The sequence below is a fragment of the Coregonus lavaretus genome (genome assembly GCF_964263955.1).
Source record: "Coregonus lavaretus genome assembly, chromosome: 20".
NCBI classification, from domain to species: domain Eukaryota; kingdom Metazoa; phylum Chordata; class Actinopteri; order Salmoniformes; family Salmonidae; genus Coregonus; species Coregonus lavaretus.
In genome coordinates, this window is record NC_140007.1 from 17,743,158 (window position 1) to 17,760,703 (window position 17,546).

General features: G+C 40.9%; 1 protein-coding gene across 1 annotated transcript in view; it reads right to left on the reverse strand.

Annotated features, from left to right (window-relative positions):
• Positions 1-894: 894 nt before the first annotated feature.
• Positions 895-17,546, reverse strand: part of LOC311147835 (TOX high mobility group box family member 2-like) — a 137,271-nt gene continuing 120,619 nt past the window's right edge. Inside the window, exons 5-9 of the mRNA XM_084184640.1 lie at positions 12,940-13,167; positions 5,341-5,421; positions 3,344-3,715; positions 2,812-2,948; positions 895-2,359 (exon numbers count right to left, since the gene is read on the reverse strand). Of these exons, the coding sequence (XP_084040766.1) occupies positions 2,317-2,359; positions 2,812-2,948; positions 3,344-3,715; positions 5,341-5,421; positions 12,940-13,167 (861 nt within the window). The 3' untranslated portion in view covers positions 895-2,316. The remainder of the gene's footprint in view (positions 2,360-2,811; positions 2,949-3,343; positions 3,716-5,340; positions 5,422-12,939; positions 13,168-17,546) is intronic.

The window sequence follows — 17,546 nt, forward strand, 5'->3', positions numbered from 1 at the left end:
TAGACGAAATTTGATTAAAAAAAGAGTCAGATTCTTAAGAGGTTAACTATCTGCACATAATATGACATTTGAAATGTCTTTATTCTTTTGAAACTTTTGTGAGTGTAATGTTTACTGGTATTTTTTTAATTGTTTATTTCACTTTTGTTTATTATCCATTTCACTTGCTTTGGCAATGTAAACATATGTTTCCCATGCCAATAAAGCCCTTAAATTGAACATTGAATTGAGAGAGCGAGAGAGAGATTCGGACACATTTGTTTTACACATTGACAGTATTAGGTGTTATTGTTTAAAAACATGTCCAAAGCTAACACTAGAGGGCACTATATTATCATGTTTTATGGTTACAGGCTCTGTGTGTTTCTGAGAGAGAGAGAGAGAGATGGAACGAGAGAGAAAGAGTGAGGGGGGAGGGGAGGGATGATATATTATATTTATTTTCTACCTCTAATCCAACTGTGAAATTCATAAGTGAGTGCCTGTGTTTTTTGATTTTCAGCTAGGCCTAGCAGTACCGTGCACACTGCATCAACTCTCATAGTCTTCTCATCTTCATAGTCTAACCTGATGAAAATGAAATCATGCTGAGTGAACAAAGACATCTACATTGGTTCAGACAACTAGCAGCTAAATAACTGATATGTGCACATAAAAAACTTACAGGATTGGTATAAGCATTGGTTGGAAGAAGTTTTCACCATTGTAAAATCTTTGCGAGAAAGTGTGTAAATGCACACATCTCGAGAAGGGTGAAGAATCTGGACTCAGCCTATCACGTGAGGCAGCCAAGCCTTGAGAGGAACTAGCCTTTCACTCGCTAACCTCGCCATATAAACGTGATAAACCTACTAAGAACAAGTCAAAATAAGCAGAGGCACACAATGTATTTTCCACTTAAAACATTTTATTACACACAAAAGAAAACAAAAGAAGCATTGCAACACAGAATTAACCAAATGCTGGCAAAAGCCAATGCACCAGCAACAAGTGATGTACAAATAATAATTATTTAAATTACCATGGAATTTAATAATAATAATAATGCACCCTGATGAAAACAAGCCAAAACTTTACTTCATATCATTCATAAATAGATTAGAAATCTGTCAACCGAATGAAATAGATATTGTGAAAACATGTTATTCAACTAAAAGAAATGTGTTCTCTCATCGCTGTCTTTACAAATAAAAGAAGTACATTTGGCAGGTTTGTGCGCAAATGAAATATCTACCTGGCGACCATACCTTAGAAACGTAAATTGTGCTACAGTGAAAAATTAAAATGTTTTAAGAATTAAATGCATTATTTACTTTTTTCACAACAAATTATAAAGATAAAATCAACACAATTCTAAAACACCTAATGAAACTAGTCAAAAACTTTAAAACCCACTGTTATGTTTTTATCTTTAGTAACATTTCACATTTAGCAAGTGGTGTTGGGGAGGGGGAGGGGGAGGCATGGTCTGCTGGACCAGAGAGGTTTAAACTAAGGGAGAGGTTTCACCTTTGACCTCTTCAGTCCAGTCAAATCCTGAGGCCAGCGCAGAGGGTGTCCAAAATGGCTCCCTATTCCTCTTCTAGTGCACTACTTTTGACTAGAGTAGTGCCCTTGATAGGGAATAGGGTACCATTTCAGACGCAGACACTCTCTCAGAGAGCCCCCAATAACAACTGGGGAACTGAATCATTTACAGTCTTTGTATTTCTCTCTTCATTAGAGAGGAGTTAGCCTGGTCCCAGATCTCTTTGTGCTGTTTTGCCAACTTCTATGGTCATTGTCACCATAGGAGTTGCAAAGACAGCACAAACAGATCTGGGATCAGATTTAGTGTTTGTATTCCCTCACTGAATCCAGCCCGCACAAAAATCACATAACCAAATAAAATAATGTAAAAAGCAAGGGGACTGCGGTTAGATACACACATCTGGGCATAGGGGGCCAGGTTCCATCTTGGTAGATATTTACAATCACTCTGAGAAAAGAAAAATGGGACACTTGTGTTTCTCCCCTCCAGACCTACAACGACCCCTTTGTCAAAATAAAGACAGAAATTTTTGGGGGGGTTCGTGTATAGTATGTTGACGTGAACTTGAAGCTCACCCCCCACAAAATGGAACGTTCATGGAAAAAATAAGCAAGGTTCCTGTCCAGTCTAAGTGCTTGGCAAATAGGTGAAGTAGTAGCAGTCTTGGGGATTTTAAAAATCCTTCAGAAAAAAACTAGATGGAGGAAAAAGATACATTGACGTTGTTGTTGTTGATGAATGTTGGAAAACTCCCTGGAGTCTTGACTTTCGGAGGTCCACCAGCTTCAAGTGAGGTAGAGAGGCTTGTCCCGAACTCCCATGCCACTGCTGATGAAGAGAACAATGAGAAGATGCTGTCAATACAGGCAAATGTTGGTCCACAAACCAATGCATTGAATGATACAGTCTTAAAACTTTAAAACTGACACTCTCAAAACAATTTTTTTATTCTATTCAGTATTATTTATTTGGTGGAAAAGTAGTTGTATGTCACTAGCATAGCAGTGGAAGTGAATGAACAGTGATGTTGCATGATCTTGTGCTGGAAGAATGCATGCATACTCAAATGCCTACATTCCATATAACAATGTGTACTAAGTCAAACAAAGGGAAACTTAATTGGATGTCACACTTTCTCACAGTGTAGGGAAAAGTGTTATGTCACTACTCCCGCTTTAAATAAACAGTACGACTCAGCCTCAAGCCTCACTCATCTGGCAAAGCACTGTTGATAAAACTGTTACTCGTCCAAGTAGACTAGGTTATCACGACATGCTCACCTGCAGTGGTTGGGCCCACAGTCCCGGTTGCAGTACTCGCCATCCCAGTCGGGGTTCTGTCCATGCCCTGGGTTGGGCGCCCCCGGGGACTGGGACCCACCCACACTGTTCTGGTAGTCCTGAATGTGAGCGAACCCCTGGAGCAGAAGAGGAAACAGAAGAGTGCTCTCTTAAAAACCACTACCATTTCAAATGTTCCAATGTGGTAGGAGTGTCCAATAGCAAGAGGTTCACGTCCACTGCAGGCAATTGGGTAATGCTCAATTTACTTTAAGTTGGGGAGTAAGTGGACACTGGCTTCATTTCAAATTGACCCCTAACCCTGATGCAGATCTAGGATCAGAATGGATTTCATGGTCTTTAAGGTTTTTCCTTAGTAAAAAAAAGCTGTTTCAACCTTTGATGAATAATAGTCCAATCACCCAGTGTCATGAGATCCTTAAAACAAACATATCAGAGCTCTAACACCTATTTCAAATGTTTCCCCACAACACTGCAGGGCTGAACACTAAAGAACAGAGATAGGACTAACCTGTTGGCTGAGAGGAGGTGAGTGCAGAGACCCCTGGAGCCCCATTGAGTGCGACTGGACCTGCTGCATGCGCAGAGAGCTCTGGTGGAGGGCAAGCTGGGAGGGATGGAGGGGCGGGCTGATCTGGAAGGGGGAGGGGGGAGAGGCACTCATGCTGGGTGGCAGCATCTGGGATTGGCTGAGGGTCCGGGTCAGGGCATGGCGGGACGGCCCGGCGAAGCTCTGCAGGTCCGACAGGGGGAAGGAGCCAGGGCCCAGACCGTAGGGGGAGGAGGGCTGCGGAGGCATGCTGTACATGGGCTGCTTGGGGGGCAGCATGTGGGTGGGCTGGCTGCTTTGGGCACTTTTTGGTTCGACAGGGTCGTTGTAGGTCTGGAGGGGAGAAAAAAAACAAAGAGGAAGTAGGAAGAGTTAGAGAAAGCACAAAGGGTCAGGATATTTTGTATGCTTCCAAAAGAAGTCAGTGTGTAAAAATGTAATGATTTCATATACTGTTGGAGTGTGGACTCTCCCCATAAAACTCATCTCTCATCTGTGGAATACATTTGTCATACTCATTCATCCATTCATTCATTCAACTCTTCCCATGATATTTGACTACAATGGCCACAGCAGAAAGAGATGAGTTTACAGGCCCTAGGCCCAGTCAGTGCTATTCAGAATTGTATTCATTAGGGCACAACATAGTAAAACATTTTTAAATGTTGCGTGATGTAAAATGTAAACAAATGTTTCTTATTGGACAAGTTCAGATACTACCTCCCCTATTTTGGTCTGTTTGCTTCTATGTCGTCCCTAATGAATGCAACCCAGAAGTGCCAGGTCATGTATCATGCGACTTATGTATATCATGGGTGAATCATTCAGAGCAGGTGCAGCCCTCGCCTTGCCCCCCAACCCACACCCAACCCAGGCCCTATGATGAGCTGTCAGATTGCTCATCTGCACCTATCAGTGTTGATTACAGGGGTAATGGAGCCCATTTGTATGAATTGTGCCGCCGTATAATGATCAGTGGACACCTTGACAGATGGATGGGAATGGAGAGGAGAGGGCGTACACACACACACACACACACACACAGAGGGAAATGAGACTGTTTGCCAGGAGAACAAATGGAATGACAAAAGGAATCTCCCAGACGGTACATTGTGGCCTGTTAACGCGACCTGGCACTAAACAATGCAATTCCACCATTCCTTTCTTCCTTCCTTCCTATCCATGTTGCTGCATAGGAGATAGGGCGCCATTACTCATAGGCAAAAAGGAGAAAGCCATAAATCTAAATTAGCAGTGAGGTGTCACGCGGAGAAAATGCAACAAAAACCCAATTATGTGTAGCATTGAATTGGATGCACACTCTCGTATAAGCAGTGAAACAGAAGACATGATGGATGCATCAATAACAAGAATAAACCATTAGTTCCATTCATGTGTCTTGTATGAACAGGCATAACCCAGCTGTGGAGAAACATATGACTATGTCTGGAAAGACCAGATAGAATTAACATTTCATGTAAAGACAAACAAAGACATTGGCTCAATGAAATACTGTGTACATATAGGGCATACATACATACTGTATACACAGGGCATACATACATACATACATACATACATACATACATACATACATACATACTGTATACACAGGGCATACATACATACAGTATACACAGGGCATACATACATACTGTATACACAGTGCATACATACAGTATGCTTTGCAAGCACTAAAATCAAAAGGACACCCTTGCTAACAAAGCTTTATAGCTTCATAGCTTTTTGTGCATAAGGGTGATAATAGTATGACCTTCCTCTATCAGAACAACTGTCCCAACCCCCAACCGATGGAAATAAGGTATTGTCCCTATGGTATACAGTATTGTTGCAACACCCCACCTCCACTCTTCTTTAGCCCCTCCCCCGCCATTAGCCGGGATTTTCCATCCAATCCATCATCACTCTAAGCAAGCCTGGTGTGTCATAAGCGTTACCTTGGAAACCAGACTGGCTCTGTACGTGGCGAGGGCTTTCAGGTACTCTTTCTTGGCCGCCTCGGTTCTCCTCTTGTACGCCTGGAAATCAAAGAAGAAGAGGTCTACACAGACATACAAACACACTCACAAATGTTTCCCTTTCCATACTACATCATTTCAAGGGGTCTTCCTCCATTGTAGAAAGACACATTACAGTCATTTAGCAGACACTCTTATCGAGAGCGACTTACAGGAGCAATTAGGGTTAAGTGCCTTGCTCAAGGGCACATACAGATTTTTCACCTAGTCGGCTCAGGGATTTGAACCAACGACCTTTCAGTTACTGGCCTAACGCTAGGCTACCTTCCGCCCACACATCATTTATATACAAGAGAAATTAACTCGAACTCTCCATCATTTTAGCACTACAACAGCCATTGCATCATACACTCAAAATGTTTGTGCAATTCAAAACATTTATAAAATGTGGCCAATGCCTTCGTGCTCCAATCAAGTGCATCAGTTATGTTGAAAATCATATTGTGTGTTTGTGTGTGTTTGTGTGTGCGCATCCGTGCCTGTGTATGCATGTGTGTGTGAGTGTGTGTGTGCGCGCATGTTGGTATGTGTGTATGTTGAGGGGGGTTGTAAATAACAAGCCCAGTAAGCCCCAGGAGAGAAGAGTTGTGGGGTAGGTGGCACTTAAGCCCTGATGCACCATTGGTTGCTTACAGTGAATACATCATAATGGATTTAAATTCCAGATGGAACAGCATGGCAGCATTTTGATTGACAGCTGACTCTACACAGCATATACATACATACAGCATCTGTGGCTCCACAAAATGAGCTGATTAAGAATTTGAGCTTAAACGATATAGTTACAGTATCGGTGCGAGATAGTGTTTTCTAGTCATAGGACATAGAAGAGAGGGAGCTAAATTATAACATGAAGATATTTCATAAGTGTCTGATTGCAATTAGTGTTTTAGGGTTATTTTTTTGTGTGGCCTTAACGTTCAAAGTTGTAAGTAGCAATACACACGCAATGCTTTGGTTGAAAATGTTTTGTTGTAGTGCGCACACAAAACAATCATTACAATACAACTTTATTGTCCATGTTACAGCGAACAACGGAAATGTGTCTTCTGCTCCGTTGAGACGAGCGCAGGGTCAAACTGTAGTGCCCCTGTATGGAGAGCATATTGTGGGGTTAAAGGCCTTGCTCAAGGGCCCAACGGTAGGGGAATGTCTTTAGGATGTGAACCCAGCAGCCCTCCAGTTGCCAGATCAATTCCTCCCTTTATTCCAGCCCCCCGGCCGGGATTCAAACCAGCCACCTTTCAGCTACAGGTCCAACTCCTTAACCACTGGGCTACATACCGCTAGTAACCCTTTACTTCAAGGGAATATACATAAGTAATTCATAACACCATTCATGACATGGATGTTACAATGTCATTCATAACTACATTCATAACAACTTTCATTCATAACAACTGATGCTTTGAAGACCTTGCCAGGATACTTACGGATGAACCTACGAGGGGCAACGGAGAGCACCAATGGTCATTTATTTATGTTCAGTTCTACGTAGAATATTTGGCTATGGGTTAATTTGTCACACCTCCCTGATAGCTAGTATTCCTAAAATTAATTTTTACACAATAACTATATTATTAAAGACTAACGAGACCAAATGCATGGTGAAAGGTAACATCTTCATGAAAATCCCTTAAATAAATCTTCTTCATTTAGCAATTTGCTATTGAGACTGTTGGGTGGAGAAGAAGATGAACAATACAGCTTATTCTCCTTAATAGACTGATACAGATACAGTGCCTTCAGAAAGTATTCACACCCCTTGACTTTTTCCACATGTTCATGTGTTACCGCCTGAATTTTAAATGGATTAAATTTAGATTTAAATGGAATTATGTTTTTAGAAAAAGAAATATATATATAAAACTGAAAAGCTGAAATGCCGAGTCAATAAGTATTCAACCCCTTTGTTATGGCAAGCCTAAATAAGTTCAGGAGTAGAAATGAGCTCAACAAGTTACATAATAAGTTGCATGTATTCCCTCTGTGTGCAATAATAGTGTTTAAACCCGTTTAAGAAGGTCATACCAAGGATAATTTTGCTATTTGATTTGGAATTTTGAGACCCTCCTCAAAAATAGATACATTTTTATTTGGCCTTACTGCTATTAACCCATACAAACACACTGAATAACAGAAAGGAGGACCAAGACACTCTTCATATAATTAATTAAAATGCCTTTATTTGTATGGCATGTTCAATGGAAACAAAGTTTAAAAACAGACGCGTTTTGGCTGCATGGCCTTCGTCAGGGAGTACAAAGATATGATAATACAATGTCCTCTTTTGAACAGCTTTTTCCAATCAACCCTGATTTGAAGAAGGAGTGGTTACAGAATTCATTGGACCACTTTTACCAAAGAGCACCTTCTGTCTACCAAAATCTACTATTATGTCCCTTAGCAGCACTTCCCTTCCTTATTTTCTTCTGCACTACATGGAACAACAGATAGTCCCAAAACAACTCAAAAGGAAGTTTGTTCTGAAGTGTCTGTCCTATATCTGAGAGATATAAGAGAGATCAGGAAACATTTGTTATTTTTGGCACTTAACAGTCTCCATATACAGTGCATTCGGAAAGTATTCAGATCCCGTGACGTTTTCCACATTTTGTTACGTAACAGCCTTATTCTAAAATTGATTTAATAGTTTTTTCCCATCAATCTACACACAATACCCCATAATGACGAAGCAAAAACAGGTATTTAGTAAAAACATTTTTGCAAATGTATAAAAAATTAAAAACGGAAATCACATTTACATACAGTACCAGTCAAAAGTTTGGACACACCTACTCATAGGGGTTTTTCTTTATTTTTACAATTTTTTACATTGTAGAATAATAGTGAATATATCAAAACTTTGAAATAACACATATGGAATATGTAGTAACCAAAAAAGTGTTAAAAAAATCAAAGTATATTTTATATTTGAAATTCTTCAAAGTAGCCACCCTTTGCCTTGATGACAGCTTTGCACACGCTTGGCATTCTCTCAACCAGCTTCATGAGGTAGTCACCTGGAATGCATTTCAATTAACAGGTGTGCCTTGTTAAAAGTTAATTTGTGGAATTTCTTTCCTTCTTAATGCATTTTAGCCAATCAGTTGTGTTGTGACAAGGTAGGGGTGGTATACAGAAGATAGCCCTATTTGGTAAAAGACCAAGTCCATATTATGGCAAGAACAGCTCAAATAAGCAAAGAGAAACGACAGTCCATCGTTACTTTAAGAAATGAAGGTCAGTCAATACGGAACATTTCAAGAACTTTGAAAGTTTCTTCAAGTGCAGTCGCAAAAAACACCAAGCGCTATGATGAAACTGGCTCTCATGGGGACCGCCACAGGAAAGGAAGACCCAGAGTTACCTCTGCTGCAGAGGATAAGTTCATTAGAAAATAAATGCTTCACAGAGTTCAATTAACAGACATATCTCAACATCAACTGGTCAGAGGAGACTGCGTGAATCAGGCCTTCACGGTCAAATTGCTAAAATGAAAACACTACTAAAGGCCACTAATAAGAAGAAGAGACTTGAGCAATGGGCAATGGACATTAGACCGGTGGAAATCTGTCCTTTGGTCTGATGAGTCCAAATTTGAGATTTTTGGTTCCAACCGCTGTGTCTTTGTGAGAAGCAGAGTAGGTGAACAGATGATGTCCGCATGTGTGGTTCCCACCGTGAAGCATGGAGGAGGAGGTGTGATGGTGTGGGGGTGCTTTGCTGGTGACACTGTCTGTGATTTATTTAGAATTCAAGGCACACTTAAACAGCATGGCTACCACAGCATTCTGCAGTGATACGCCTTCCCATTTGGTTTGGGCTTAGTGGGACTATAATTTGTTTTTCAACAGGAAAATGACCCACACACCTCCAGGCTGTGTAAGGGCTATTTGACCAAGAAGGAGAGTGATGGAGTGCTGCATCAAATGACCTGGCCTCCATAAGCACCCGACCTCAACCCAATTGAGATGGTTTGGGATGAGATGGACCACAGAGTGTGGGAACTCCTTCAAGACTGTTGGAAAAGCATTCCTCATGAAGCTGGTTGAGAGAATGCCAAGAGTGTGCAAAGCTGTCAAGGAAAATAACCTCAAATATAAAATATATTTTCATTTGTTTAACACTTTTTTGGTTACTACATGATTCCATATGTGTTATTTCATAGTTTTGATGTCTTCATTATTATTCTACAATGTAGAAAATAGTAAAAATAAAGAAAAACCCTGGAATGAGTAGGTTTGTCCAAACTTTTGACTGATACTGTAAGTATTCAGACCGTTTACTCAGTACTTTGTTGAAGCCCCTTTGGCAGCGATTACAGCCTCGAGTCTTCTTGGATATGAAGCTACAAGCACACCTGTATTGGGGGATTTTCTCCCATTCTTCTCTGCACATCCTCTCAAGCTCTGTCAGGTTGGATGGGGAACGTTGCTGACAGCAATTTTCAGGTCTCTCCAGAGATGTTTGATCGGGTTCAAGTCCGGGCTCTGGCTGGGCCACTCAAGGACATTCAGAGACTTGTCCCGAAGCCACTCCTGCGTTGTCTTGGCTGTGTGCTTAGTGTCGCTGTCCTGTTGGAAGGTGAACCTTCGTCCCAGTCCGAGGTCCTGAGGGCTCTGGAGCAGGTTTTCATCAAGGATCTCTCTGTACTTTGCTCTGTTCAGCTTTCCCTCGATCCTGACTAGTCTCCCAGTCCCTGCCGCTGAAAAACATCCCCACAGCATGATGCTGCCATCACCATGCATCACCGTAGGGTTGGTGCCAGGTTTCCTCCAGACACTTGGCATTCAGGCCAAAGAGTTTAATCTTGGTTTCATCAGACCAGATAATCTTGTTTCTCATGGCAAACTCCAAGCGGGCTGTCATGTGCCCTTTACTGAGGAGTTGCTTCCGTCTGGCCACTCTACCATAAAGGCCTGATTGGTGGAATGCTGCAGAGATGGTTGTCCTTCTGGAAGGTTCTCCCATCTCCACAGAGGAACTCTGGAGATCTGTCAGAGTGATCATCGGGTTCTTGGTTGCCTCCCTGACCAAGGCCCTTCTCCCCCGATTGCTCAGTTTGGCTGGGCGGCCAGTTCTAGGAAGAGGCTTGGTGGTTCCAAACTTCTTCCATTTAAGAATGATGGTGGGCACTGTGTTCTTGGGGACCTTCAATGCTGCAGACATTTTTTGGTACCCTCCCCAGATCTGTTCCTCGACACAATCCTGTCTCGGAGCTCTACGGACAATTCCTTCGACATCCTGGCTTGGTTTTTGCTCTGACATGCACTGTCAACTGTGGGACCTTATATAGACAGGTGTGTGCCTTTCCAAATCATGTCCAATCAATTGAATTTATCACAGGTGGAAGAAGAAAGATCTCAAGGATGATCAATGGAAACAGGATGCACCTGAGCTCAATTTCGAGTCTCATAGCAAAGGGTCTAAATACTTATGTAAATAAGGTATTTCTGTTTTTTATTTTGTATAAATGTGCAAAACTTTATAAAAACCTGTTTTCACTTTGTCATTATGGGGTATTGTGTGTAGATTGATATTTTCCTATCAATTTTAGAATAAGGCTGTAACGTAACAAAATGTGGACAAAGTCAAGGGGTCTGAATACTTTCCGAATGTACTGTATACTGTACTTCCATTCATTATTTCAACAGGTAATGGGGGACCTTCAGACAAGTCTTGTGAGGCCTGTGGGCGTCCTAGAGCAAAACGACATCTCCGTGTTTGTGAGAGTCTCAACTTTTCACAGAGGGGTCATATTAGTGTGTAAGCCAAACTGTTCGGATGCTACAGACAGGAGTTGGCAGATCGGCTGTATCAACTTCAGACGAGTCCCAAGATGCTTGTGGGGGTCGTAGCAAAATGGAGAACACCATTGTGTTCGTGAGAGTCTCATCTTTCCATAGGGTCATAATAGTTTGTAGGCCAATTTTGTGAGAAGACCGATTTTCGGGATGTCTCATGGTCTTACAAACACTGCTCTAGCTCTATCACCTTTCACCGCAGAGGCGGAAGTGCGACATCGGTGGATGCGGGGGATTGAGACCCATCCAATGCAAAAAAACAGATCTCCATCTTAATCTGCCAGATATTTATGATATTTTTTATTATTATGCTAATTGATTTCCACGGGGGCGCAGACATCGACTCTAGGGGGTTAACATGACTTTTGAATGACTACCTAATCTCTGTACTCCACACATATAATTATCTGTAAGGAATTTCAAACACAGATTTAACCACAAATTTCATGGAGGTTTTCCAATGCCTCGCAAAGAAGGGCACCTATTGGTAGATACATATATATATTTTAAAGCTGACATTGAATATCCCTTTAAGCATGCTGAAGATATTAATTACACTTTGGATGGTGTATCAATACACCCAGTCACTGAGGATGGATCAATAACATTGTAATTACTCCACATTACTAACCTATATGACAGAGTGAAAAGAAGAAAGCCTGTACAGAATAAAAATATTCCAATACATGCATCCTGTTTGCAATAAGGCACTAAAGTAAAACTGCAAAAAAAATGGTAATGGAAATTAACTTTATGTCCTGAATACAAAGCGTCATGCTTGGGGCAAATCCAACACAACACATCACTGAGTACCACTCTTCATATTTTCAAGCATGGCGTGGTTGCATCATGTTATGGGTATGCTTGTCATCGGCAAGGACCAGGGTATTTTTTAGGATAAAAAGAAACGGAATAGAGCTAAGCACAGTCAAAATCCTAGAGGAAAACCTGGATCAGTCTGCTTTCCAACAAACTCTGGGAGAAAAATTCATCTTTCAACAGGACAATAACCTAAAACACAAGGCAAAATATACACTGGAGTTGCTTACCAAGATGACATTGAATGTTCATGAGTGACCTAGTTACAGTGTTGACTTAAATCGACTTTAAAGCTATGGCAAGACTTGAAAATGGCCCCCATCCCTCTTATCTTTGTATCTTACGTAAATAAAATGTAGCTTCAACTGCTTCCAATTGAAAATACAGATGACAACAACTGCTGTGGGTGTCGCTTCAGGTGACTTAGTTAGCACACTGCTCTAAAATACAATACAGGGGAAACATAATATTCCACTCTAGATTAGAACTCACATGATTGGCTCTGCTCTGTAGCTGCTGTCAGGACAGTTAGAAGGAGGTACACCATTGCAGTGGGTGTTTTGTCTGTCAAAAACAGGTTTGTCTGTAAAATGTCTAACTTCATTCGACTACATCAATACATTTTCTACTGTTGCTGCAACACATGGAGGCTCTTCTCGTGTTTCCTCTTTGGCTCAAATATTTTTTAAATAAATACAATCATTTTAATGAGAGTCAAGGGACCAGGGATAAACAGATTGAATATCTTTAGAAAAGAGCAGAACTAGCTCATTAAGGTGAGTTCTATCTCTGTGCACTGTGCTCTGGTAATTACTGCACAGACAAGGGCTTTGATTGTCTGCTAGTGCACTTGCTCCATCTGCTGGAAACTCAGCAATGTGTGTGTGTGTACCTGTTTCTGCTCCTCCCCCAGGCTGTCCCACATGGAGGCCACGATCTTGGACACATCCCCGAAGGTGGCGTTGGGGTTGGCGCCCTTGATGGCCGCCTGGGTGTCCCTGAAGAAGAGGGCATAGGCTGACACAGGCTTCGACGGCTCGTTGGGGTCCTTTTTCTTCTTCTTCTTCTGCGGTTTGGGCTTGGGCTTCGTCATCTCCGAGGAGGGCCGCTTCTCGCCTATCTGGAAGGGAGAGAGGAAAGGAGCGAGGGAGGGAATGAGGCAGAGAGAGAGAGAGAGGAAAAGGGAGAGGGGAGGAAAGAGGAAGATGGAGGATTGTAAGCAACGACTGACATAAAAGTCCCAACAAATGCTGATCTCAATGAAAACGGTTGGTGGTGGTTCTGCCTATTCTACTTCCATGGTTAGTCATTCTAAAATGATTTCACATAACTGTGGAAGCTGAGATGTAGATGGTACCTCAATCTTTTGTTTTCTAGGTAAATGGTAGGGAAGGGGGCCTGTCATTGTAAAAGCCCTGCACTGTACCGAAAGAAACGGAACTAGAACCAACAAGAGTACACAAAGAACAGATTAGAGAAGGAGGGTTCTGAGAAACCAACAGCCCCTTCTTCTGAGAAGAGAAAGAAAACAAGTCAGTTACTGAGGACGAGGGTGAAGGGCGGCTGACAGACAGAGAGCAGCCTCTGGTATGGTGTACATTTTAGGACACCCTCACCCGAGTCTATCTACCTCCCCAGAGTACGGTGTACATTTTAGGACACGCTTTGAGGTAGAGAGACTGGGCAGAGTGCCATGGTCTGAAGGAGAGAGGAGGACACTAGGTAGAACCTTATCACAACTAAATGTTGTTTTATACTACTCATTCACACTTTATGCTTGACTATGTTTTCGTTTCTGGGCGAGGAGAGAGGATAAGCGAGCCAATTGAAAGCTTGGGATGGTTAGGTGGCCATGATATGAGTGCCAGATAGGGAATTTAGCCAATATAAAGCATTCCCGGGATGAGAATATCTAAAGGATTTGAGCAGACAAATTCCAAATTGCAGCTCTAAACAGTAATTTGTAGGATAAATAAAACCACATTACTCCTCCTTGCAAGACCTAACCACTTGGTTCAATAAGAATGATCATAAACAGCCATCATAATATATTTTCCACAGTAAAGTACAGCTTTTGCCTATATTCGACATTGACGTCTATCAAATGCTTATGAATACATTAGTCATTTGGCACATAAAGCTTTGAAGAAGTCAAATCCAGGTCAACCTAGCCTCTGTGTGATTCTTTATGAAAATTGCATTCCTCCTGATGTGAGTAGAGCCCATCAACCATTTGAGGAGAGGGAGAAAAACATAAACTGGAGAGAGGATGTAGCTAATGGAGGATGGAAAGGAGAAGGGACTGCGGCTTGATGTGCCATTAAGATCACCACAACCTGAGTCCTAGCGACCATAAAGAAAAATAATCACATTTGATAGCCTACATAATTACCGAATATATAATGATCATCTATGATTGTGTGGAATGAAAGATGCATGCATTCAAAATGTATGGCTGAACCCCGTGACTCAAGTGACCATTTTAATGGCTTTTTTTCAGGTAGCGTAGTCACCGTCACGTAAGACTATACAATCTATTTATCTCCAAATGTCATGTTTATGTTACCATTGTGTTAGATTTGACAAAATACAACTACTTTGAAAATGTTCTGTTAAAAAAAAAACATTGATCCATACTGCTCTAGTATTAACAGGCAATCAGGGACACAAACCATGTGAAATAATTCTGAATGATCACTTGACTAGCAACTATCAAACGGCAACTCTAGGATGTTGAAAGCATTCCCATTTCATACAATCATCATGCATATTTATCACGGGATTAAGAGCTGTGGTTGTCTTCCTTTTAACTGTGCTTTCTAAACAGAAATGATTGCCTTTGAAATGGCATTGTTTAAGAAACCATTTGAAACAATATCTTCCACACAGCATGAAATTAGCTAATCAGAATCGGAGACTCACAAATGTTTGGGTATAAAAAAAAAGGGTCACTTGAATATAGCTTTGGATGTGATGTGGATGTGGAAATGAATGAAGATACCCCAATCTAAGTGAAAATGCACTCATGCCTGTTCTCTCTCTCTCTCTCTCTCTCTCTCTTTCTGGTTTGGATAGTATAAAGGATAGGATAAAGTAATCCTTCTACCCCCCCCCTAAAAAATAAATAAAATAAAAATAAAAATAAAATAAAAATAAATAAAAGATATTGTAAAGTGGTTATCCCACTGGCTATAGGGTGAATGCACCTATTTGTAAGTCGCTCTGGATAAGAGCGTCTGCTAAATGACGTAAATGTAAATGTAATAGTATACATTTCTTCTCCATGAGTGTGTGGTTTCCTAAAAAAATAATCATCTTCCACTTTTATGCAATTAGGCAAAAAAAGCTTTGAAACGACATCTGTTCCCCTCTGCCTTTGATGTGAAAGTTGAATAAATTGGAGTAGAGCTAATGAAATAAACTGAAAAGCAAATTAATTTCCAGGAAAAATCATTTTTATTTATAAATGGCAAAGCACAGCACAACACTCAAACCGTCAGAGAAAAAAAGGGAAATTCTCTCATTACACCATTTTCTCTCTGTATACAGTATGATAGTTGGCTACACTAGATAGAGAAGAAAATAACTTCAATGGAACATAAACTCAGATGGAATAGAATACTGATGAAATGTAATGGATGAATATCATTTGTAAAGTTGAGTAGCCTATACGTTCAAGTGTCAATGCCGTTGTACAGTAAAATCAGCTTACTGATGGCATAAAGCAAGATGGTCTTTCAAATGAACTGAACCTGCAGTTATAGTACGTCCAGTCTTGTTTACAGATCAAAATAGAAATGACTCTCCAGCCACTACACCACACAGTCAGCGATTGCTGATTGCACTATATTATAAACATATAACAAGATGGTACATAGATGGTAAATAGATTTTCAGTTTGCAAGTCAAGGACTGGATTTGAAAGTGTCAGCTCTAGGCCCATACAATCAGCATTGCTGTTGTCAGAAATCTGAAGAGGAAGAGAGGGGAAGAGGACGATGGGGAAGAGGGGGGGAGGGGTTGCTGTAATTCTGAATGGACAGCACTGTGCAGAGAAGAGGAGATTAGATTTGACAGCCTGATACCTGCGTCACTATCAAAACAGGAGAGAGGGGGAGGGAGAGAGAGAGAGAAAGAGAGGGATGGGGAGGGAGGGAGAGAGGGAATGGTTGTTTAATCAGAGGACCCAGCACATATGTATATTTACACATGAAATGAAAAGCAAAATGGAACCCAGAAAGGGTAAGGTTATCTCTAAAACATCTCAGAAGTTCTGCATATCAATTTCAAATGGGTGGGAATGTGTACAGTGCCTTCAGAAACTACATATTCATACCCCTTGACTTATTCCACATTTTGTTGTGTTAAAGTCTGACTTCAAAATTGATCAAATAAATCACACAATACCCCATAATGACAAAGTGAAAACATGTTTTTAGACATTTTTGCAAATGTATTGTAAATGAAATACATAAATATCTAATATCTATATGTATTCACAAATCTGAGTCAATACTTTGTAGAAGCACCTTTGGCAGCGATTACAGCTTTGAGTCTTTCTGGGTAAGTCTCTAAGAGCTTTCCACACCTGGATTGTACAACTTTTGCTCATTATTCTTTTCAAAATTCTTCAAGCTCTGCCAAATTGGTTGTTGATCATTGCTAGACAACCATTTTCAGGTCTTGCCATAGATTTCAAGTAGATTTAAGTCAAAACTGTAACTCGGCCACTCAGGAACATTCACTGTCTTCTTGGTAAGCAACTCCAGTGTAAATGTAGCCTTGTGTTTTAGGTTATTGTCCTGCTGAAAGGTGAATTCATCTCCCAGTGTCTGGTGGAAAGCAGACTGAACCAGGTTTTCCTCTACAATTATGCCTGTGCTTAGCTCCATTCCATTTCTTTTTTATGCTGAAAAACTCCCTGGTCCTTAACAATTACAAGCATACCCATAACATGATGCAGCCACCACTGTGCTTGAAAATATGGAGAGTGGTACTCAGTAACGTGTTGTATTGGTTTGCCCCAAACCTAACATGTTGTATTCAGGACATTTTTTTTGCAGTATTACTTTAGTGCCTTGATGCAAACAGGATGCATGTTTTGCAATATTTTTATTCTGTACAAGCTTCCTTAATTTCACTCTGTCAACTAGGTTACTAATGTGGAGTAACTACAATGTTGTTGATCCATCCTCAGTTTTCTCCTATCACAGCCATTAAACTCTGTAAATGTTTTAAAGTCACCATTGGCCTTATGGTGAAATCCCTGAGTGGTTTCCTTCCTTTCCGGCATCTGAGTTAGGAAGGACGCCTGTATCTTTGTAGTGACTGGGTGTATTGATACAACATCCAAAGTTTAATTAATAACTTCACCACGCTTAAAGGGATATTCAATGTCTGTTTTTATTTTTTTTACCCATCTACCAATAGGTGCCCTTCTTTGGGAGGCATTGGAAAACCTCTCTGGTCTTTGTGGTTGAATTTTTATTATTTATTCAC